Source organism: Amblyomma mixtum, chromosome 3 (genome assembly GCF_055824585.1).
Source record: "Amblyomma mixtum isolate Tamu chromosome 3, ASM5582458v1, whole genome shotgun sequence".
Taxonomy (NCBI): Eukaryota; Metazoa; Arthropoda; class Arachnida; order Ixodida; family Ixodidae; genus Amblyomma; species Amblyomma mixtum.
In genome coordinates, this window is record NC_143014.1 from 274,093,331 (window position 1) to 274,117,354 (window position 24,024).

At 49.0% G+C, this 24,024-nt stretch overlaps 1 protein-coding gene across 2 annotated transcripts in view; it reads left to right on the forward strand.

Moving 5' to 3' along the window:
* The window catches only part of LOC149354891 (uncharacterized), a 175,808-nt gene that overhangs the window by 115,843 nt on the left and 35,941 nt on the right, over window positions 1-24,024 (forward strand). The window contains exon 1 of one of the 2 annotated variants that reach the window (XM_089583545.1): window positions 10,798-11,553. The exons of the other annotated variant lie outside the window; for it this stretch is intronic. Within the exon in view, the coding sequence (XP_089439671.1) occupies window positions 11,232-11,553 (322 nt within the window). The 5' untranslated portion in view covers window positions 10,798-11,231. Of the gene's footprint in view, window positions 1-10,797; window positions 11,554-24,024 lie in introns of those variants that run through there. 2 annotated transcript variants of the gene reach the window in all.

Below are 24,024 nucleotides of genomic sequence, written 5' to 3' on the forward strand. Positions count from 1 at the left end.
ATTGCGACAAACACTTAACAGTTATCTTCCTTCGCTTTCACTTTCTTTTTCTTTCGGCGCGTTTCTGTGCAGTGCGAGAAAGAGAAAACTTTTATTTTGAAGAGATTTATTTCCGTCTCCGTGCGGATGAAGGCGTCACATTTTTTCGTGATTTTGGTCACTTTCGACGCTTTACGCTAAAGGGAAATTCTACGGTCCAGTTTTTAAGGTAGCGCCTGAAGAAACTATACTTTAATCATCCATACAGTCTGACGCTATATTTTGAGACCACACGATTGCGGCCTTTACCCGGATAAATACGGTAGGTTTATTTATTGCGCGCTGATCTTATGCGGACAGAATTGAAAAAAAAAAAAACACAGCAATCGGCAACACTGGCCACGGTGAGCGGCGACATGTACTACTCCACTTGCCAATTACAACAGTGAACAAAACCAGCTTTTTAAGGTTTGGATACATCAGACAAGCCAGAAACATCGAGACCCTTAGCCTACAATTTCGTCTTGTGATTAGGTGAAAATAAAATCTTCACCAGCGCCCTGTGTTTTCCAAGCGGAGCTTCACTGCATATTCAGTTGTATCCGACTGTATGTAGCCTCTGTTGTGACATACGCGGATCTAGAAAAGGAAATGAATGTATACTGTTGTTTGAAGCATTCGCAATTAGCGCTCGAAATGTGTTTACGACTAACGACGGAAAATCGCTCTGATCGAGTCAGCGGACGACATTTGATAACAAACGTTTGAAGTAAATCAGCCGCTTTGCGCATTACGCCCGAGAAACAAAGACGAAATTGTCATTTTCTTGCCATTAAGATTACCAGTTCGCAATCAAGCTGTGGCCAGAAAGCCGTGTTTGATCCAAAAATCTTCGTTTGCGCCAAACGTCCGTCTCAAAATATAACCAATATACTTCACATTAGCTCAGCTATTAACCATTACACTGCTTATATGTAGCTGCAATACGCGTACGAAGGTCGTACAAACAAAACTCTTAATTGGAAAGCAGTGACGACGCGCTGTCGTGGAGTCAACGAAGTACGTCGCTGAGGACCACAGGGGTCAAGGGGCTGAAATGCCTTAGCAAGGTGCCGAATGCACTTAGTCTCTGCGTTTTGCAGTCTTTGTGTGTTGGCAGAATCATGTTTGCTTTTTCGAATGCTCGAGCATCATAGAATAGCAGAATATTTTCATATTTGGCAGCCCTCTCCGGCCGACTCCTCACTTTTGACCGGGCAAACCGGTCACCCCTCCCATTGAGTAGCTGCGCGAGCAGCGCGCTTTCTCCTGAAAAAAAGCCAGTTCTGCACGCACTTTGCACGTGTTGGCTGGACTGCAAATCTCTTTGTGCAGTCGCGAGCTTTCCCCCTCGTGCTTGAACGCTGACGAGCTTCAGAGGATTAGCAAAATATACTATCGCGCTCAGTATGACTCGCAACACGCATCAGGTTTTGCGAGCCTATGTCAGGAAGCTATGCTAGTTCGTGGCTGTAACGAAGTTCGTATATAGCTGCTGAGCAGTTTTAATGGGTGCCTGGTACTGTGCAGCACAGAGTAATATTTCGCTATTAAACGCAAACCAAGAGAAAGTGCCCGGTAAAGCGTTGCAGGTCATTCTGGTAGCGCCTGTACATGGGCGCTAGAAAGAAATGCGAACAGCACGGCGCCCACGCGATGCGCAGTCGGAATTTATCTTCAATGCGTTTTTATCTCGGTAGTAACAAAAGGACGCTAGAGTGGTACATTATTGTATCACGGATGTCTCTAGCGTATTTGTGTTGCGAGCCAAGTATAAGCGTGACGAAAATAAATTCCAACAGCGGAGCGCCTAGGCACCGCGCTGGTCGCATTTCTTTCTGTCGCGGCAGTACGCTCTGAGATGTAGGTTCAAAAAAACAGGGACAGTGAATTTTTTTTTCGCTGCGCAAACTTGAAAAAAGAACTGCTAGTGGATCAGGCCCACTCCGGGAAGCAGATTGTTAACGAAAAAGCCGGTACCGTAACGGCGAAATGTGTATCACAAGTTATTGACGAGATCATTTAAGACGTGGAATTCGAGGTAAATACCATTTTTTTTTTTTTGCGCGGCCATCTTCGCAAGATACTTAATTTCATTGGGTGGCTGAGCAGTTCGCTCTATGCAGGTTTGTTGGCCAAATAATAAGGATTTTGTTACGTGTTTCGCTGAATAATAATGGAAATAATTTTTATTTTAACTTAAAATAAAGTGGCCTTAAGGGGACACGCGAAGCTGAAGAGAAAAACGAAAGCACGCACGAAATGCGCCTACGAGCTGCTTGCTATACACGGCTAAGAGAAAATATGCTCTAGTTTGGTCAATCGCTACAACGGAGATAAGCAGTTGGTATATTAATTTTAATGCCGATTACAGCGCACGCGCATCCCCAAAACAATGTATTTGCAGAGCCATCGGTCATATGCAAACCCTCATTCATGTGCAAGCAAACATTCTGATTATTTTTATTTTTAGAAATTTTTTACATGTAAAGCAACTTCGAAAATTGAGCCAGGCGTCACACGTCGGAACATTGAGGCGATCACTGACCTTGCCTCACACGCGTCTGCATAACGCCGCTAGCTGTTGTTGTCAGTGTCCAAAATAAAAAAAATGGCAAGAAAAATGAGTTTCGTTAGCGCGAGCTTTACTAAACACTGCATGCTTAGTGAGTTACAGCAAAAACTGCTCAGAAATAATATTACGCGTGCAACATACCAAACGTGTTTAGCAACAGAAAAAACGCTTACTTCACCCTGCCCACAGCAGTTATCGAGGCCTGCCGTTTCTCGTTCTCATCCATTTCATACCCAACAATTCCGTACAAAAACATTTTTGAATAGAAAAGAGTGTATGAACGCATTTTTTTTTCATATACTGGAAGATTTCACTATAGCAATCTCCCATCGATAGGCTTGCATTGTTTTTTCGTATTAACGTTTTTCCTATCGTCAACTGCTCGATACGAGCGATGAAAAATTTTTAAGATTTTGCTACATATAGAAAGGGCGGTCCATTACCTTCAATATTTCCATGACTGTACGTTACAATTTTCCAATATTAATTTTTTTTTCCAAGAATGTAGGACATGTCCAGGAAATCTGTAGAATTCCACGGGCAGTCCTTGGCCGTTGATGTTCAGAAAACTATTGTGACAGCCCCTGACACAACAAGTTTCTCCACTCTTAGAACGTCCCGGAATTCCAGCCATGACTCACAGCGAGCGGCAACACCACTTTTGTGCGCCCGCGAGCAGGACGGCACGTGCTCACAATGATTTTCGTGACGTCGTGTGTTCTACATTCCGCGGAGAAGCTGACTTCCCAGGCGCAGTGCCGAGTGAACCCTTGTCAGCTTGACGCATCATGTGAGCCCGCGCTGTCGGCTACATTCATTTGTTTTCCGTGCACACCTGTGGCGTCAGGTTTGGTGTTCTGAAGCGGCAGTGACGGACGCAGTCGTAGGCTATGACTGGGTGCAGTGCGCCAAACTGCAGCAACGGCACGGGAAACGGCACGCTTAGCACGCTTGGCATCCTCACGAGTTTTTTTTTTTTTTTCTATCTTGTTCCTGTCGATACTGCTGCATTAGTGCTTGTCACCAAAAGTTGTCTCTGAAATTATCCTTCCATCTTGTGTGCCCTCTCCTGTTTGCGGCTGTGAAAGGCTTACAGTATTGATAAATAAAAATTTCTAACATGTTCCAAGATCTACCAGTGCCATCACAACCAACATTTTCCTGTTTCGACAGCGAAATCAGAATTGCATTGGTGAAAACATTTTTCATGTGTCGACATTTGTTTACCTTGAACAAATCACTAGTTTTTTGTTTCTAACTTACACACATTATCAAATAAAGAACAGGCAACGAATATCTTGTTTGTCTATATCTTTCACTTAGTGTCCTTTTATGGATACTAGTTCGAGCCTATACCTGTCCTTCGAAGCAGTATTTGTAGCATATCACTGCATTAAAATTGTACAGAATTTACAGTCTGCATCTGCAACTTTTTGGCCCTTCACTAGGGCAGGCTCTGCATACTATACTGCTGCTTCGAGCCTTCTGTAGTGATGGTTCGAGGTGAAATATAAGGGACAATGAATGTTCAAGAAGCAAATTCCATGCAAAGTTTTGCTACATTTCGATGCCAGTCTCACCTGCATAAACATTTAATTTGCCTATGCAGCCGCTTCGGTGGCTTAGTGGTTATAGCTCTCGGCTGCTGATCCGAATGACGCGGGTTCGATCCCGGCCGCGGCGGTCGAATTTCGATGGAGCCGAAATTCTAGAGCCCATGTACTGTTCCCTGTCATAGCCTGAGTCGCTTTGGGAAGTTAAACCCCCTAAACCATTTGTCTGCCTATGCTGTAAAGTATTGTTCTTATAAAAATGCCCTTTAGAACCATCTGACAAGGATTAAGTGAGAGATGTGAGGATAGGATAGGCAAAAATCGCATGTAAACAAGTGTCGAAAATCTTGATGCCGCGAATCCAGGAGTCGCAAAATGTTTTGATACTGCGGCCTAAGCCGAATCTACGAAGAAGGAGTACAAAAATCCAAAGCGGAACATGAAATTAGTTTTTTCCGAACAATAAGGATGAAGCAGACTGCAAAACCTACCACAGTAATCAACAACTATTATAATTTAATAACTAAGGTGAAACGATAGTGCTTTTCGATAAAAAATGAGGAAAGTTAAATAATATCTACGTGTAAGAGTACTTTCAAGGTCCTTTAAAGATCCGCCCTATCACGGCATTTAGCAACGGGGTACATTTTGTGAAATGTGTTGGGCAATCAATGCTAATTTTTTCGTCATGTCAGACTCGCCTTGTTCAATGCATTGGCGTTGCTTTAGTCTGCTTGCCTGCAACAAGCTGCAGAATTATTTTAATATGGTTCTAGAGAGATGCGTTTTCGTGTTTTCCGCGCATAACTCGCACAGAACACGCTGCAGTGCTAGTTGTGAAAAAAGTAATTCATCGCTATACTCTTTTTGTTCTTAAGATGAGCACGCAGGAAGACAGGACGCGATAGACGCTGTCTCATCCGGAACGGGACTGCTTATTCATCTGAAATTACTTGTTTCAGAAAGAAAAAAAAACAACTCGCAGGCCATTTCCAGTCTTTTTTCGTCACTTTGTCATGATTACGATTTGCTGTTAACCTTTGGTGATTTTTTTTTCGTGCTGCATGCCCACCCTCGGCAAATCACAGATTAGTTTTCAGCGTTACGTTTAGAAACTTGCTATCAAGTCAATCTATTTCCTAAATCAATTAAACTACTTCTATATAACACACTGTTATGTGCCCACATTAACTACTGCCAGCTTGTATGGGGCACTGCAACGTATTCCTCATTACAAAAAATTCATGTTCTGCAAAAAAAAAAGTTTCTTCGCTACGTCTTTAATGCGGACTATGGAGCACCCAGCAAAGCGTTCTTTCGTGAAACTGGCGTAATCAAAATCTTTTATTTATATCTATATTGACTGAGTGTTCGTTTTAAGCTAGAAACCAAAAATAACATAGGTCATATTCGACGTCTGGCAAATCTGAAAGAAAAAGAAGCGAGTTACCCTTTTAGAGAGCCTGAAACCTGGTTGGTGCCTACACCACGCACAAATACCGGTAAACAGCGCCTGCAATATAGACTTCCTTCTCTTCTAAACACATACACATCTGCCAATTTCAACTTGTTTACCTGTACTCATCGTGAGCTGCGTTGCTTATATATGAGATAAGCCAACAGCCACAGAAACCAAGGGACAGAGGGTTTTTTTTATAACTTATTTATTTATTTTGTGGAGTTTGTCAATTTAGAATATTACTGAATATGTTATCGCTTAAAGTTAATTGATTAGAAAAGCAGAAGAAAAAACAAGCACATGCCGCCGGTGGGATCCGAACCCACGACCTCCGAATTACGCGTCCGGTGCTCTACCTCTGAGCTACGGCGACGGCTGTCAAATCTTCTGCTTTCGGGGGTATTTATGTTTACAAATAACCTAACCTTGAGAGTGTTCATCAGCGCCACCCACATTCGTAAGCGGCGGACGTAGAACGTCCTTAGTTACCGCTGGTGTGACGTAGAACGTCATCGAACGGCGAGGATGGAAGCTGTGTGAGAACCCTCTTATGCTTCCTATGGCGTCAAGGCTGCCAGAACCGAGACCTTATACATAGACTGTTTTACCAAATGATTTTTTTTTCTTTAAACTGCACTATGTGGTGTTTTTGTTTTCTTTAATTTGTATTGTTTGATTCATTGTGCTTTTGTTGTACTGCTAAGAGATACTTAACTTATGCAATGATGTTTGGATGACCATGTAAATTGCACACATGTACAAACTAGAGGTAAGATTTTTCTTGGTGTTAATAATGTGTTTTTCTCTGAATTGTTTTCTTTTGCTTTTTTGTTATTTTTTTTCTCGTCGCCTGTCACTGCTGCCCGGTATAAGGGGGCTGCGGCTGAGTCAAGCTGTCTATGACCGCTTTTTCTGCAGCTCCTCTGTCACTTTTTGAGGCGAAAATAAAATGATTGATTGATTATTTAAAGGAGAAAAAAAAAGCCCAAGCGCCCTACACAGCGAGCTACGCAGCCCCTGTATGTACGAGAAGTTCCCTGAACTGCATGCAGTAGGCACCTCGTGCTAGCACGGTGGAAGCGGGGGCGGAACCGGTTTCCAGCAGTCCAGAGAGGAGGAGTTTCGCCGCTTCCACCGTGCTAGCGGGAGGTGCCCACTGCAGTCCAGGGAACAATATGGCAGCGCCCAGGGAGCCCTTTTTGGTGCCGGAAGAGGCCGCGTTGCGCCGCCACCGTAGCTGGAACGACCGAATCCTGTGGTCGCATCCCTCGCAGGGGTCGACATCAGCTTTGCCCTGCTTCATCGTTTCCTTGAAATACTTTGTTGCCCCAACCTACAAGGCTCGGTAGGCTACTGAGAACAGGATGTTGGTACACAATGCATTGAGCCTTTTCTTTAGGGTGACGCTTTCGGACGAGCCATGAGGCGTCCGGTGGTGGTAATCGCTTGAGTATTGTTCGCACTCCTTCCTTTCCGAGCATATGCGAGCCGAGGTTGTGCTGGCACCTTTTACGCATGGAATGTGTACACGTCTTGCACGCTGGCGTATGCGTGTGCTAGGTGTAGAATTTTTTTATGGCGTTTTTTCGGTTTCAGGTGATACTTGGAACGAACAAACTGCAGTATACTTTTCTTTGGAGGTCAGTGAAAAAACATTCGCCATATTCGCTTTTACAACACCACGGAAAGCTGCGATCTGCCCTCAACGCAGCGCCGGATCCGCATCGGCAGCTTCTCCAGTCCTCAAAGTGTCGTCACGCCGTCTTTGACCAATCACGGGCGGCGGCGCGCGTCACGGTGTGGCCCGCAGCACAGGCCGCATATTTCTGCTAAAAAAGGCAATTCACGCTTGTTTTTGCCTTATTTGGACGCGACATTCCAGTATACAGCATGAAAAACTATAGAACGTCGCTGCCAGCACGATTTTCAAAAAAAGTGTTTCAGTCTCCCTTTAAAGTGAACCTCCGCCTACTGTCAGGACCGCCGCACAGAATTCCTCCGCGACAAAAACGTAGTCCGTTGGCAAAACTTTTCTCGTTATCAAAACAAGAAGCTAATCTCAAGGAAGAAATTATAAGCTCCAGAATTTTGATGCCTGGATTGTTCAATATAGTCGAACGTTAAAAAGCTTATTTCATTTATTGTTGTGATCAGCCATCGGAGTAATACAGGACGCCGCTGACCGTTGCCCTGTGTTACCAACAACTGTTTTTTTTTTAAGTTTTATCTGACTATAAGTTACATTTGTAACTAAATCTCATGACTAACGCATTGATTTCATGTCTGTTACAAGCAAAGACATGCTGCAGCACAACTGCGGTGTGGAAATATGTTCGGCAATAGTTTCCAGCGCTCGAAGGGCGGTAAATTGTGGCTATCATACAAGTGCGGCCGCGGAGCTGCCGCAGCCCCGCAGTCCCCAAAGAAACGCCCGCACTGCGGCTCGCCAGCCGGCAGAATATGGCAGCGCTCGAGAGCGTTCCGGCCTCTCGTCTGTTGACACACAACGCTGTTTCTGTATTCTTTATATATTTGCCCAAGAAATGTTTTTTTTTTTCTGAACTCGTAGCAGGGCATAACACCATCACATCCAAGTTTCAGCATGTGATTTCTCAAAAAAGGTCAGAGTTTAATATGGTTTATTGGGATTTTAACGTCCCGAAGAGACTCAGGCTATGAGGGACGCCGTAGTGAAGGGCCCCGGAAATTTCGACCACCCGGGGATCTTTAACGTGCACTGACATCGCACAGTACACGGGCCTCTAGAATTTCGCCTCCATCGAAATTGGACCACCGCGGCCGGGATCGAACCCGCGTCTTTTGGGTCAGCATCCGAGCACTTAAACCACTGAGCCACCGTGGCGGCCAGAGGTAAAGAGTGCTTGAGCGCATGACTTATGTTACTGTGTTCGTGTTTACTATAGCGCTCCCGTGTATGTTTCGCAAGCTGTGGGGATGCGGAGAGCTATATACGTGTTACTCTAAACAAAAAAACTCTCTTGCCTTCCGTTCTGGCCGCGTTTCGTATACAGGGGTCATAATTCGTGTAGCCGCCGTAGACAATAGTTTGAGTCACAGTATCTGCACAGATTTCCTGTCTGCCCTCGAAAGTGTTGCAACATATATTCCTCCCTGCGTACGCAGCTGAGTTCTTTTATTTCTTCTCTGTTCTCGTGCATCTGAGCCGCAGCCCGTCAGGAGCGACCAACGCCCTGTCTCGAGTGTCACCGGCGCGGCCACACATAACGGCCGACGGGGGTGGCCACGTACAAAACTTGGCCGAGCGTCACGCCTGCAGCCCGCCATTACTCACACGCGTGTCCAACCAAAAGAAGAGCGGGGCCCCCCCATGGGCAAACACCCGAATCAAAGCGGCGTATATATTTGCCCATCAGCGTCGCGCGCGCAACGCCACCGTCGAGCCTCTGCACAAAGCGCTTCATTAATAACCTTCCCCGGCGCCTTAATTTCAATAAGAGGCCGTTGCGAGGAGCGCGCCGCCACACAGAAGGCCCGAGGGAAGAAGACACACGCCGGCGGAGAGAGAAAAAAAAATTTTCAAAAGGAAAAAAGAAAACTCAGGAGGGCGACCGGAAACGCAACACCCATATCCGCGCGCGTTTTTCGAATCGCCGGATGAGTGACACGTTTATTGCGAGTTCCCAAACAGATGCGAGCTAATAAACGCGCCAGCGAAACCATAATTCATTCGACGCGATTTCTATACGCGCTAGTATGCGTTGCACGCCAGCCCCATCCCGCGGCTCGGCAAACTAACGACCCGGTTAAAACACACAGACTCGTCGGCGTCGCGTCCTTCAAACAAAAGGCGGACCGGCCATGAGACGCTGTCTGCGGCTCCTTTCGGTCGGAGCACATGCCCGAAAAGGAGCGAACCAGAAGCGGGAGAAAAGAGGCGAAGACAAACTGCTCGCTCCGCGCGCTTTTTCAACACGTCCGGCCGAACAAGCGGGCGCGAGTCTCCATTTGGCGCAGCCCGGTTCTCGCTCGAGTTCCTCTCGCCGCGCTTGCGACCGGAGAGCCAGCCTCGCTAGTGCGCCCCTTTCATGGTTGCCGCGACTAATTAAGAGTGGGCGAACCACCGCCGACCTAAACTGCTCGTTTAAAACAAGTCGTCGCGCCTGGGCCTCGTTAGGGTACCCGCGCCCCACAGCGCAGTCGCCGCTTTGCCCCAGGCGGGAATTAGTGTCGATCGTTAGAAAGCAAGAGAGAGCTCACAGCGCGGCGATGAGGCCGGCATCGTCGCCACTGATGAGTGGGCAAGAGAGACAAAGCGTGAGAAGGGGAGGGAGACGGGAAAAAACGATGTGGAAGCGCGCAGCGTGAATCGAGTGGAACGAATTAATAGCGCAGTCAGGAAGTCCTTAGAAAGCGCGCAAGAGGGAGTTGGAGGAGGCGCCCGCACGCGACGTGGAAGCACCGGCGAAGGGCGCTGTCGTCGTTCACGGGGAAGGGAGGGCGCGCGCTCCTTGATAAATTTTAATGAGTTCAGTGTCACCACTTCACGCCGTCGCCGTGAACTCACCTACCACCACGCCGCCGGTGGCTTCTGGCGACGCAGGCTCGTCCGAGCAAGAAAAATGCTTCTCGCGCCCGGCTCTTGCGTCCCCGTCTTCAATATTTCCCCTCCACTTCCTCGCATCCTTCTGTTCTTTACCTCTCTTTTTTTTGTTTTGTTTTGCCCACTGTTGCTTCTTTGTGTTTAGAGGTTTCTCTTTATATTCTTCGGCCATCCGCCTCACACTCTTTTTATTCTCTTCCTCCTCCCCGCTCCCCGAGGAACGTGTGTTTGTTTTATCGGTGTGGCGCTTTCCTAATCACCGAAAACGAACCGCTTATTTCGCGCAGAGAAGCCGGCTTGCCCCCAGTGGGAGCGGAGCAGAAGCGGCTCGCCGCCTTCCCCTCCTCGTTCTCCTGCCTCCGCCGCCATCCCACCTCCGCGCGCGGCGTGCGATAAAGTAGGAAGAAACGATCGCCAAGAATCGAGCGGCTGCGCGCACGCGTGCACGCCGGTGCCGGAGCGAAAGAGGCGCGACGGCGAGTCGGCATTGGTCGGCACAAACGTGACGTAGTAGACAATGGGCGGGGACTGAAGGACCGCCCCGGACGGGAGGCGGAACGACCGGCTCGCTCCTGGCGGCCGCTCACTCGGCGCGAGTTGTTCAAGTACTTCGCACGCGAGCTGCGCGCCGTTATTCTTTATTTTTCTCCGAGCGAATGAGTTGAACGTGGTTTCTCGCTCGCCACCACGCGAAGCACACTGCTCCGGTAGGCATCGAAGGCACCGTCAGCGAGCTACACGCGTCGATCATCTCGCCTCCAGAAGCGATTCGATCCCCGCTGGAATGAACCACGCTCGTCCGGTCTGCTGTAGCACCGTCTGAGAGCGAGCGGACGGACGACCGTACAAGCCGGAGCAGCCCTGCCATCCGAGCATCGGAGAGCAGTGATCCCGTCGCCTCAGGCAGCGGACTCCTGTAGAAGTGGGGACGACGCTCTCGGCACTGCCACTGCCTAGTGGGGCTGTCGAAGCACCGTCGGCGCGTGTTGAGCGGCTGTGTTCGCGCAACGACAACGTAGGGTGGCGGCGAAGACCACGAGCCCGATGACCGTGGACCTGTCGCCGGGCCAGCAGCAGTCCAAGTGCTCGCGGCAGCAGCACGACGGCGACGCGATGCCTGGCGGACCAGCGCCGCCTTCGTTCCTCATACGCGACATCCTCAGCGAGCCGGGGGCCCAGGGTGCAGCGGCGGCGGCGGCGGCCGCTGCGGCAGCCGCTGCCGCCGCCAGCCTGGCCGCGCAGGGACTGGTGCACATGCCCTTCGCCCAGCACCACCCGCTGCACCCGATGGCCCACCACCACCTGCCCCGGCCGCCCAGCCCCGCCGACAGCTACTCGCGACACTCGGACCGCGACGACGGCCACGGTGAGTGAGTGGGGCCGCCGCCGAATATCGACGATGACAGGCCGCGCACCGCAGTCCGCTCTTCTGCCACCAAACGTGTCTTTAAACGGGGGTGAGCTGGTGAAGAGAAGGCATATATATACGCTTGCCTGCCCAAGCTCCTATGTCTGCCTTCTCTGTCGTTTTCCGCCGTTACGATTTTATTAGTTTAATAGTATGCGCGTTAAGTAATTCAGCTACTCGGCATCTCTTACCATCCATCTAGATCAAACTGCTCGGCACAAGCGAATGCTGTATAGTATGTGTGTGTGTGTGAAGCTTTTACGTTATAGGTTTGAGTTCCTTCGTGCGAGGGATTGGGGCATGTATAGAGGTCGCATACATGTAACAGGTTGTCGCGGGCCCTGAGGATCATACGGGAGGCAGTGGGTACGCACTACATACAGCAGGGTTGCCAACTGCTGTTCTGGGGAGGGGGTGCGTTTTCGCTGCTCCCTCAGTTTGGACTTCAGTGCTGCAGCACCTTGACTAGCATAGCCTCAATGATCCTCGGTGCCGTTGTCGGGATCGAATAGCCTTCTGTAGGCCCCAGAACAGGGCTAATTGAAGATCAGTGGGAAATGCCTTTGTCCTGCAGTGAACGCAGCCTGCTTGACGATAATAATGGTGGGGATGTATAGACGCTGAGTGGCCGGACCTTTGCCCTTCGCTCCGATTGCTCCCTCTTGGACGTACGTGGGCGAGAAAATTAATGTTCTCTTCTACCGGCGAATGAGTTCGATTTCTACTCAACGACGTTGGAAAAGATGATGAACAACATATCCGCCATGCTCGCTGCGGCGAACCCTCTTCGTTCCGCGCGGTCTGACAGTTTTGGTACGTTTGTATATGGAAGCCCTTATCACATGCTGATACTTTGCGCGTAACAACGATGACGTACGTAACTTTACACATATGTACACTCGCAAAGTCGTTAAGGTCGCTGCTTTATGTTGAATTAAAATTTAATAATTTCTCCATGCGGTTTTTATTTTATTTTCGCTTCAGTACTTGAGAAACCAATCAAACTTACGCTAGTGGGATTTCTTGACAGCACCTGAATGCTACAAATAGATGAATGTACTGTTACGTGGCTGGAAAATGAAATTGTACTGGTACTGCTAAGTAGCAGTACCATCAGTAACGGCGGTACAGATACGTGGCTGCTTTTACGTGGATTTAGCGTAAAATTCCACCCTAAGGTATATCAAGGGGAATACATGAGTAGAATTTGAAACGATATGTAGGAAAAATTCCTCAAGGCCATCCCTTCCAGCCGAGTCACTCATGTTTTTGGCGTCGATCTTGAACACGTGCGAGAGCGATGCACATGTTCAAGGTTGATACCCTCGCCACACCTGAGAGTCTTCAAAAACTATCCTCGTCGTGACGGCAGATAGGTATTTGACAGCGAATTTATGAGCATCTATGTCTGTTGAAACGCAGCCTCTCTGTGATACATCATGATGGCGTGAGCTAAATGCTGAAACTTTTCAGTGGCTGAATTTACCTCCTCAGTTAACCCGCAACAAGCGTTCAACAGGACATTTACTCTTCTTCCTTCTCGTCAGAGAAATTTCAGCTCAGAGGATACAAAAATATACCGTGGCGGTTTTCGTTCAGAGTACAGGCCAACCAAATCCTGCGCTCTCCCTAACTGCAGAGTTATGACTTGTGGGCTGGTGTATACGGTAGCCGAATTTGACACAAGTACGACACCACACGTGCTTGTCACGGAAGTCTACAGTGTGGCCCCGAGGAGAAAGAAAAGTTTTCTCGGGATTTCGAATGCATGAGCCTGATAAGCCGTGGCCGCAGCTCCTCGTGCAGCGCTTCTTCTTCCAAATGTTCTTGACATCCTCGACTTGCGCGCTGGTGCAGAGAAGCCGACTGGAGCGCTTGAAAAAGCAAGAACACCTTTCAATCTCGGCCCGCTCTCCCACAATGGAAAATAACGGGGGACGCGACCCGTTTGCATGCGCCCGTGCAGTCCGAAATCAGAAGCTCACTCTGAATGCAACCCCATATGACAGAGCTGAAGAGGGGCTCTAACGTTGTAATCGCGGCCCCAGCGTCTCGCCGCCCAGCTTCGCTCAGTTGCAACGATCTTCGCCGCACGCGGGCACTCAAGTATAAAACCTCTGCGGACGTTTCTAAAACGATCGCATTGGCGTCGCGCTAGGGTATGAGAGACATAAGAAAGCAAGAAATAAAAAAGCTACGGAGAGGCGCCTGTGACAGGTATAGCGGCGCCGCGGCGGCGTGCTCCCAAGATTAACCCAGTTCACATGACCGAATCACGAGCGCGAGCATTACGAGTGTGTAGGGACACAGAGAGGGACACCCGCGGACGACAGACAGATGACCACCGCGCCATGCGCTCGGGGGGACAGACAGGACGCGGGGAGTCGTTAGGCGACGTTTCGGGCGAACAATGGTCGGCCGAGGCGCATCGCGCCAAGTGCATGCGCGCGCCAACCTTCTCTGAGATCACGCGGAGTCGCGAAACGTAGCTCCCAGCGGCGGCAAGAGTTGCGCGTGAGCGCCCCAGGCGACTGCTGGTGGCCACCGCGGGAAGAATCGTGAGCGCAAGTCCCGCGGCGGCAGCGCAGCACGTGTGCCCCCCGTCAGCTCGCCTTTCAAAGAGGCATTAGGTACAGCGGTGAGCTACCGCCGACGTGGGCTCGGGTGGAAGTCGCTCCTTAAGAAGATATGAAAAAGAGAGGGAAGGGAGAGACAGAGGAAGGGGTAAGAAGTCGATCGAAGGTGAAAAGCCAACGCAAACTACATCGTAGTTTTCCAGAACGACAACGAAGCCTCGAAACTGCGGCTACCGGATATATTTCGTGTAATACCGACTGTATATAGCTATCGAATCCCAGCCCTGCAGCCGCTTTAACACCGCGGTCAGCTAGTCGGCGATGCATGTGCAATGATAGGATATCAAATTGAATCTCTCGTTAATAGTTCGACATCTACAATCCAACGCGTTTTTCGAAGCTCTGTAGATCGTCATTAGCTTCACTATGTCTACTGCAGGGCAAAGGCCTGTCCCATATCTTTTCAGTTAACCCGGACGATCCTATGCAGGGGCGGATTTTCGGGTCACTCTTGCAGAGTGCGGTTGATACGGAGGGCGAGGGGTCCCATCTGAGCCGTGTCTTCAAATTTTTTTGGCCGAAAAATGGGAGTTCGGCATGGATTTCCTATGTAAATAGGGGGCGACCGTCCCCACTGCCCCTCCATAAATCCGCCCCTTATCATTTGCCAGCTGCGGCACACACAAATCGTGCCTTCCCCCTAATGTGTCTGGAACACATTCGAGTAGAGAGAGGCGGCCAGTGCGTCGGTTCTTACAGAATGAGTTGCAGCCGTCGGTGTTGAGAGCCCAAACGATCTGCAAGATCGCGGCTGCTGTCAGTTGCCAGTGGCGTTTGTCACTCATGACGACCTTTTAGCCCGCCGTTACAGCCGTGTGCCTCCAGCAGCAGCGTCTTTGGCGTGTTCCGCATAATTACATGAGCGGAATGCGCAGACGCATGGTGAGCGCATCGGCATAAAACACCTGAAAGCTGCGTTTACGGCAGTGGTTATACATAACCAATACACGTGTGATACTTAACTAATACAACGCAGTGATATCGCCATACTACTGCCATATTATGCACCTACTCCTGACTTTCTTAAGGGACTCGGGGTTGCATTCCCGTCTATAATCTTTAAGTTTTCAGTGCGCGCCCTCTGTCCCTGTGACATGGTGGTCGCTGGACACTTAGAAAACTCATTTCCTTGCCGCTCTTTTTCCTTTTTCCCCCTTTGTTCCCCTCCCCAAGTGTAGGGTAGCCAACTGGGCATCGCCTGGTTAACCTCCCTGCCTTTCCGTCCTTTTCTCTCTCTCTCTCTCTCTCTACTCCTCACATAAAGAACACGTTTACGTAAACATCGTCAATCACGAGCGAAATCAGACTTGTTTCCACGAAACACGATCCGGGCCAATAAATAGCAAACTATGTCCGACGCCGTTTCCGCCAAGTGGGCTAGATAAGGTCGTGAGCTTTCCTTTAAGTATTCAGCTTCTCTGTTGTTGCATGCCTTTTCTTCCTTCCTGCTTTTTTTTTTTTTTTTTTGGGGGGGGGGGGGGATTTCAGCGAATTGAGAAATGGCAAGCGTTCAAAATCATTTCTGAACTAAACGCAAGCCGGGTGTCGCCACGCCGATGGGAGGCTATTCGTGCATTCATAGATGGTTTTTGCACATGTTACGTGCGTGTGAGCGTCGAATAGTGCGACATTACCTTGCAGGACTAAGTCAGAGTGCCTCTTTTGCAGGGTAGAGCGGGAGAGCAGAAAAACAAACAAACATACACATAAACGCTAGATCCTTTGAGAACAGCCATGTGTAACCATTCAAACACATTTCGAGTGGACTTGGTGGAATGCGCGCCCGTCGCGCTTGGAACTACGAACGACTTTGTCTTAACGTCAGTGGGCTGCAACGAATGTTCGCGTACGTTGATGAACTACGCGGGTCGCCATAGTAACGAGCCTCGTACTGTTGCCGCGCGAATGCGCGAGTGCTCAAACGTTTGTTCATTTCATGCTGCAAACACCGCGCTCATCCGAGGGCCCCGACGTCGTGATAATAATTTGTTACGATGTCGGACATCGGTGCCGCGATATCCGTGACCTTTCAGAAAAGGGACTTGGAATACGCTGAGATGTTCCACCCCTGAGAACTGGCGTGTATGTCGGACAAACGCGCGGAGTCCTCAGGGGCGATCGGGGTGCGTGGCCCCATGTGCGAGCGAGGCGCCTAATTCGGACGCTTAGACGCATGGCTGCGCGCCGCTGGGCCGCTGTTGGAGAGCGACTCGTGTAATTGGGGCCCATTTAGGCGGCCGCGCCTCGCAAGTGCCGCCGCCACCGCTGCTGGGGCCCAAATGGCCGCGCGAGACACTTGGAAGCGAATTAAGAAACGGCGCCCGCGGGCTGTCAACGAACGCGTTTATCAGCCGGAAAATAAACACAAGCGCCCGTGGAAGAGGCCCTGAGGATGTAGAGAGGCGCCTCGCGGTGTCACCGAAGAGACGGCGAGCATCACGATATATGCGACTGGCGCCAGGTCTTTTCTATAAGGCTGCTGGGTATATACCCGCCCCCTATAGGCCGCGCACGTGAGAAAAAGACGAACGAGATACAGTAGGTGACAGGCTAATCAATAGCATCACGGCATATATCTATGGGAACCACTGCTTCGCCTCCCTGCAATGGGCAGGGAGCTGTGTATGCTAGCGCCATCTTCCGTGCGCGCTTCCCGAATGAGCGGCATGTCCAACATTCGCCAGCAAAAATTTTGAAAATTCGAAAATTGTGATTGACTATTATGGAAATGTTGAAGGTGATGATCCATTCTTGTGATATGTAGCAAGATCTTGCTTCTAAAGTGTTTCCATCGATCGCATCGAACATTTATGGCTGCCATAGAAAACCAGTGGGGAACACTTTTGACGATAGCAAAAACGTTAATAGAAAAAGAAAATAAAAAGACTGCCTCCTGGTGTCTGTGGATATATTGATTGTTACAGTGAAATCTTACATTATATGAAAAAATCGCGTTCATGAACGGTTTCCAGCTCAGAAATGCTTTAGTCCAGAATTGACGGGTATGAGGAAATAGGCGGCCCTCAGTTCCTTGTTTTTATTTGTATACGAGTTTGCGCTGAATATTTTCGATAACCGTCGCCTGTCGCTCAGTGGCCGTGGCGCTCTGCTACCGAACGCGAGGCCGCGATCTTCACTCCCGACCGCGGAGTGAGCATTTTACGGAGGTGAACTCGGGACGGAGGAACTCGTGTATACTCAGATCTGAAATCAATCTTCACCCCCGATGTTGCTTTGCCATATAAAATCTATTAATTATTAACTATTTATTTTTTGCTCTTAGCGATGTGTTAATAATTTCTAGTGCTCTGACTTACCAATACTGACAATCCCTTCTCGCTGTGCGCCTGCTAAGTGGCGGGCACGAATCCAATGGGCGGAGGGGGGGGGGGGGGGGGGGGCATCCCCCTTGTCCGTTCTCATGGCACTCTCGGCAGCGCTCACGTAAACGTACCGCCATCCCCCGCACGCTGGATACAAGAAATTACCTTCGGCTCGTCGCGAAAAATATTTTTGGCTATATGCCTGCTCGGGGCGGCTGGTTATTAGGGCATTTGCACTAGTGCTGGGATGCAACGTATCGAAGATGGCAGTCTTATATCTCTGTTACTCGAGCAGTTCAGCTTTCTCAGTGACTGAGCTGAACGGCAGTCGGCTGTACTTATGTTCATGGCATGTTCCGCGAAACTCAGTTCACCTTCGAGATCAGATCACGCCACACGGTGGAGATTTATAAACAAAAATAATGTTTTCTCTTTATTTCTAACTTTAAACATTGATTCCATACTTTGTAACACTTAACTACAATTGCTGCGCGAGTTTTTTTGCTTTGAGGAGAGCATGCTGCCGGACTAGGTGGTATTGCATATTGCGAAGAAGTCAGCGCGAAAACTAGAAGAGGGACAAAAGAGAGGACAGAGAGGACGGTGACAGCGCTGGTGAATTTCTTGTCAGTGCAAATTAATTATTTGCTTCTTTCTGGCCATGTTGGCGTTTCTCAGGCAGCGAAAGACGCACTTATTGGCGAGAAAACTGTATTTAAAAATCTCCCTGCCCATCGATTTAAACTCGTTACGTTCTTGGTCAAATGGTGTAGGAGAATCCCCCAAGGTGGAGTAGATTTGTAATACGGGTTTTCGACGTTCTTATCGAAAAGCACGGGTTGCCACCGTTTTGGAGTAAATGGCGATGTAGCGTAGCATCCGGGATCCGCGCCCAAAAATCGGTGTAACGCACGCATTTTACTTGCAAAATCTGCCGGTGACGGCGACCCCTGTCGTGTCCAACATTCTTCCGATGTGTAGCAAACTTTTTCTTTGAAATTTTTCCATCGCTTGCATGGAACAGTTAATACTGCCATTGAAACCCAATGGGGAACGCTTTTGACGATCGCAAAAACGTAAAAAAAAAAAAATGCAAGCCTCTTGACGGGAGATGTGCGGATATATTGATTGCTATATCGAAATCTTGCAATATACAAAAAAAAATTGCGTTCACAAACTCTTTCCGGCTCAAAAACGCTTTTGTCCACAATTGTTGGGTATGATTTCGTTTTGGGGGGTTTTCTAGCTCGTGAGCTCCGTTTTTGGGCGAGATTGATCTTGCAATCAGAACGTGGTACATTATCGATGCGGGCCAACGTCTGTGTGTCCTCAGTGCCCATTTAGTGCTCTTCGCGAACAGACGTGTTTCAGCTTGTTTGGGCGACACGTGGCCGTGCACCTGCAACAGCGGACAGGAAGGCTGCCGTCGGTACTGATTCACGCAACCGATGTCGCGAGCACCCACAACATTCCGTGGGGGTTTCGTTGGAGCGAGTTTTGCCGAACTGGCCGAGAAGAAAGGTCCAGCTGCCGTTTTCAAGTGTCTCCATGGCTTTGTAAGCCGGATTTTTTTTTTCTTCTGCACCGTCTGCCAGAAATATGCGAACTAAAAAAAGTCTCAAACTATGCCCGTTCCCCGACATTCTTGTCCCAGTGGTCAAAGTCATACAGCGGGTCGAGACAAGAGGTCGGCGCTCGTCCCGCGCTGATTGAGCACGCAGGGGAAGCCAGACACCTCTTTCCCACTCTTCGAAGGACACCGTGAAAATGCGGCGTTCCTTACCCCTTGCTCTACCCTTTACCCGCCTCTCGGGAAACCGGGGGGGAACGTTGGAAAAGCGGTCTCATGTCAGGCATGGGTTTGCGTCGCGCCTCAGAGCTGGTTGGGAGCGCTTTCGCGGCTCACTTTTTCGCCGCTGAAATCTCCGCGAGAATGGCTGAAATGGTCTTTGCGCGTATTGTTCGGCTGATTCGTCGCGCTGGATCGAACGCGCCTCGCCTGTGTGCTAAGGAAACGGGGCGGCGGGGGAGTCGGAGGAACCAAGCTGGGCACGGCAGAGGCGGCCACGCTCATTTGCTACAGAAGCACTTCACATCTTCCCATGCTGACACACTGCCTCCGGCGTGTGAGCGCGCGGTGTCCGCGGCACACCAAAGACTTGGCGTTTACTTCGAACTTTGAAGTTTTTTTTTTCTCTCTCTCTCTACTGGTCAAAGGAAAGCTGGCAGAGCGTACCATTCATGGGCGCGAGCGCTGCTTGTGAGTGTGCACACAGGACGGCAAACAGTTGCACCGACGCGCTGAGAGTGAAAGAAGCTGGAACTAGGCAGCTCATCTAGAAGTACCTGTTTTCAGGGAGACAGCGATCTGAGGACAGGTGTACGCGGAAGACTGCTACCGCGGACGCTGAGAAGGACACGCGACCCCCTCTTCACACAGACGCACACTATGCCCTTCTCACCCTCCGAAGAAGCATCCCGAGACGGAGAAGTTCCGGACCGTACGCAGAAAACGCACGACGACGACCCTACGCCCATGGGAACGGAGGAGGGAAGCGAGAAGGGGAAAAAAAGGAAACATCGCACACGAAGTCGATGCCCAGCGTTCGGGCTTTTTGAGAGCCGTCTTCTCTCTTCGAAACGACCAAAGTCGTTCAACTCCGATGAGCCCAGTTTTTACGCGCGCACTTGCAGATACGCGTAGAAACGACTGCATGCTCAAGCAGCGCTATGCACCCGGGCGACCATTTGTCGAGACTGGCTGTCCTTTGTGCCTCGCGGAGGTCTCCCACCACGAGGTGAACGGGCAAACAGAGCCCTTCGCATGGTTCCAGAACCACCGGCGGTGTGTATAGTCCTCACACAGTGCTCGTTAGCAGCGCACCCACGTGCGAGACAAGGGTGGCTTCTCTCTCCCCCGCGCGCTCGCGTTGAGGTGCTCTCCTTCCGGCAGAAGCCGGGGACTTTGATGGACGCGCTTGTCGTTAGAGGACGTGGTTTGTTCCCTGTTGGGGATCCCGCGTGTTTACGATCGTTTGCACGTTACTCTATCTGGCTTGCTCGCTTAGGCAGCACAGGTTCGGAGAGCCTGCACCTTTTGGAGGCTCCACTGCCCCTGGACGCAGGCTTCAGTGTTTCGGGAAGTGACGTACGTCCTGGCACTCAGTTTTCTCGCTTGCTCAAGGGGGCAAACACCCACACGGAGGTCGTAGCTCTTGACAGGTGTGAGCCTTTACCAAAGATACCTGGAATCACGCATCTCCCCGTGAAGAGCACTTTTTTTTTCTCTGTCGTTAACTCTGCCGGCTATTGGACAAGCCCCAGGGACGCAAGTAGCGAGATTTGCTCACAGCTGCGTACCGCTGTAGGTTCTGGCCACGAAGAGCGCGATGAGAAAAAAAAAATAAAGTGGGAAAAGTTCCGAGTCATTCAAACCTGTAATGCCATGCGTATTGCGTACAGTACCGGCTGCACGAATGTCAATAATTCGCTGTTTCTCGTCGAAAACAAATTTAAATTTCTTGGAGTATTACAAACTGCAATTCTTAATATTTTTTTGCAAAGCGAAGTTAAAGAGTCGGCTGTCTGAGAGTCGTGCTGTGAAATCGCTCGCTCCAAAATCTAACCTATACTTAATATTTTTACAGATGTACTACACCAGGTGATCGAATCATTTTAATTTTGCGATTTATTTATTGCGCACTACTAGGTGTGCGTTCGCAGTTTTATTGTTGCCAATCGTTCCAAAATTATCCTAATTTGCTGATTTCTGTTGTACAATAATACGTTCATCGATAATGCCTAATTACGGTAGTGTTTTATATATGCTCAAAGTAGGATCCAGTTACGACAAAATAATGAAATTTCAGAACTTTTATTTAACATTTTTACCCCATGGGAGTTCTCTAGCGGTAAAGGGAGACTGAGGACAAAGTGACGTTCGGCTTAACGACAGATAGAGTATCATCATCATCAGCAGCCTGACTACACCCACTGCACTGCAGGGCAAAGGCCTCTCCCATGTCTCTCCAATTATCCCTGTCCTTTTCCAGTTGCGGCCACTGTATCCCCGTAAACTTCTTTATCTCATCCGCCCGCCCACCTTTCTGCCGTCCCCTGATATGCTCGCCTTCTCTTGGAATCCACTCCGTGACCCTTAAGGACCAGCGGTTATCCTGCCTTCGCATTACATGCCCTGCCCCAAGCCCACTTCTTCCTCTTGATTTCAAGTAGCATGTCATTAACCCGCGTTTGTTCCCTCACCCACTCCGCCCTCTTCCGATTTTTCCGTGAAGGAGGAGGTGATTCTAAAAGAAGTAGAAACTCATCTACTTGACGTGGTTCGAGCCCCCTGCTACAAAACACACAGCGGGTACGTCGCAGTAGAAAATATATGTATGATTCAGAAGAGGCGCAATTATACAATATTTACATGTATGTCACTCTCGTGCACAATAAACAAGAAAGTTTTTCAGCACCTTATTGCTCACATTTGGAACAGTCATAGCACAGTCAATGAGATAATTTAGCAAAGTAGGAAGACAGTAATGAAGCATTTGGTATCAATATGAAGAACGCGAGAACGATACATTCCACACTTTAGTTGAGCGCGTGAGGTAAGTTTGTGTCTTCAGCGACAGGTTTTTCATTGACTTAAATACGCATTCGAGATAACCGTAAGTGCGTTTGTATCTTGTAGCTAAATGAAATGATCAAAGATTGTAGACAGCAACAGTTGTAGACAAGACCCTATATTTTCAATTAAATAGAGCTTTTATAAACTAAAAAGGGTTAGAAAAGAATTAAGGCACAGGTCTTGCCACCACCCGTTATTTTTTATCTTGGCGTCGGGAGTTTGAATCGAGCGGCGGGAATACAGAATGTTCAGTTTTTAAATCCAAAAATTTTCAGCAATAAATGAGTCTTTAGCTGCCACACAAACATGCCCAGACAAATGGATGTAATTTATTTTTACTAAGAACAAAAATTAGGTGGAATTTTCCTCAGTGTGTCCCTCTCATTAAGGAACGTAGCACAGTAAATAATTGTTTCCACAGGCTTTTATCATGAAACGTCCGCTTGAAATGCAGTGCATAAACCGTCGCTTTCTCAAATGCCATCCTCTTGGGATAGAAAAAACAAATAAAATGACGGTCTGTTAACTGAATAGCGCGCTTCGGCACAGAACTTGCACCCGTCGCTATAGAGACAACACGGAGGGAGTGGTGTAATGATCAAAGTATAGTATAGCACTCAACAAGGTATTCTAAACAGCTGAGTGCTCGAGTTACTTCCATATTTTGTGGTAGCTATGCGTGGACGACCAACGTGCTTCACCTACTGACGGAAGCCAAACAAAAATAATAAAGGCCGAAAAGTTATGCATCGTGGCGCTCCCAATCTTCGGGAACACCGCGACGTTCCCATGGCTTTGATAAAAGAAGGCGCTGCGAGTAGAGGGAAAATACAGCAAAAAGCCCCATTTCGACGCAGGACTTTTTCCGTTATAGTGCGTTTAACGGTTGCTAGAGGGAAGTGGTGAAACGAAGATGAGCCTCTTAAAGTAAAGACAATCGGATGACAGCAATGAGACCTGGGAAGCCGGCCATTTATTTTCATTATTGTTGGCCATTGCGATGCCGGCGCAATTATCATTACAGAGCTAGTCGGCACTTAGACCAAAACCGGCGTCTTCAAATTTACACTCGTACGGAACTCAGTGAGCGATGAAAACAAAAGTATACTTAGGGGTCTACTAAACGCGCATGATATACTCTTATAATGCTTGAGTGGAACCGCTTTATATATATGAAAAAACAACTGGCGCACTTACGCCACTAAGGGCAAAACGAGGGGGGGGTGTGCATACCTTTGTAAAGAGCTGAAAATGCTGGCAAGAAACTGTACGAGGCGACTCACGAACCGAGGCGACACCTGGCAAGCGCGGGCGTTAGTAATGCGTGAAACTGCGTTCAAGGCCACGCGGCGAGCGAGGGGGGCGGTTGTGCTCTTCGGCTGTCCTCGCCTTCCTTACCCCCCCCCCCCCCCCCCCTTTCCTCTCTTGGCTGTCCTGATGTTTAGGGGGGTATACGCGCGTGTAGGAAACAAAGGCTGTTGAGACGAGCATAAAAACAGGAACACTGTCCTGACAAAAAGAGCCGGACCCTCTCCGGCCAGAATGGTGAAGCGTACAATCGTCCGAGAAAGAAAGCAAAAAATCACAAAGGAGGATGTAGCCAGCATTGGAAGCAACATAAAGAAAATAGAGCATTTTTTTTTGTTAACCTTCGTAGAACAAACACAGTTAACACGCAGAAAAAAATGGAAGGAAATAAATTAAGAAAAGCTAGAGTATTGCGCGGTGATGGAGCGCAAACGACCGTACACTGACAATTGGCATAGACTGTAGGCAGTGGTCCGGAGCTAAGTACGGGAACGTCCTTTCATTTCGCTCTCTCTCTCTCTCTCTC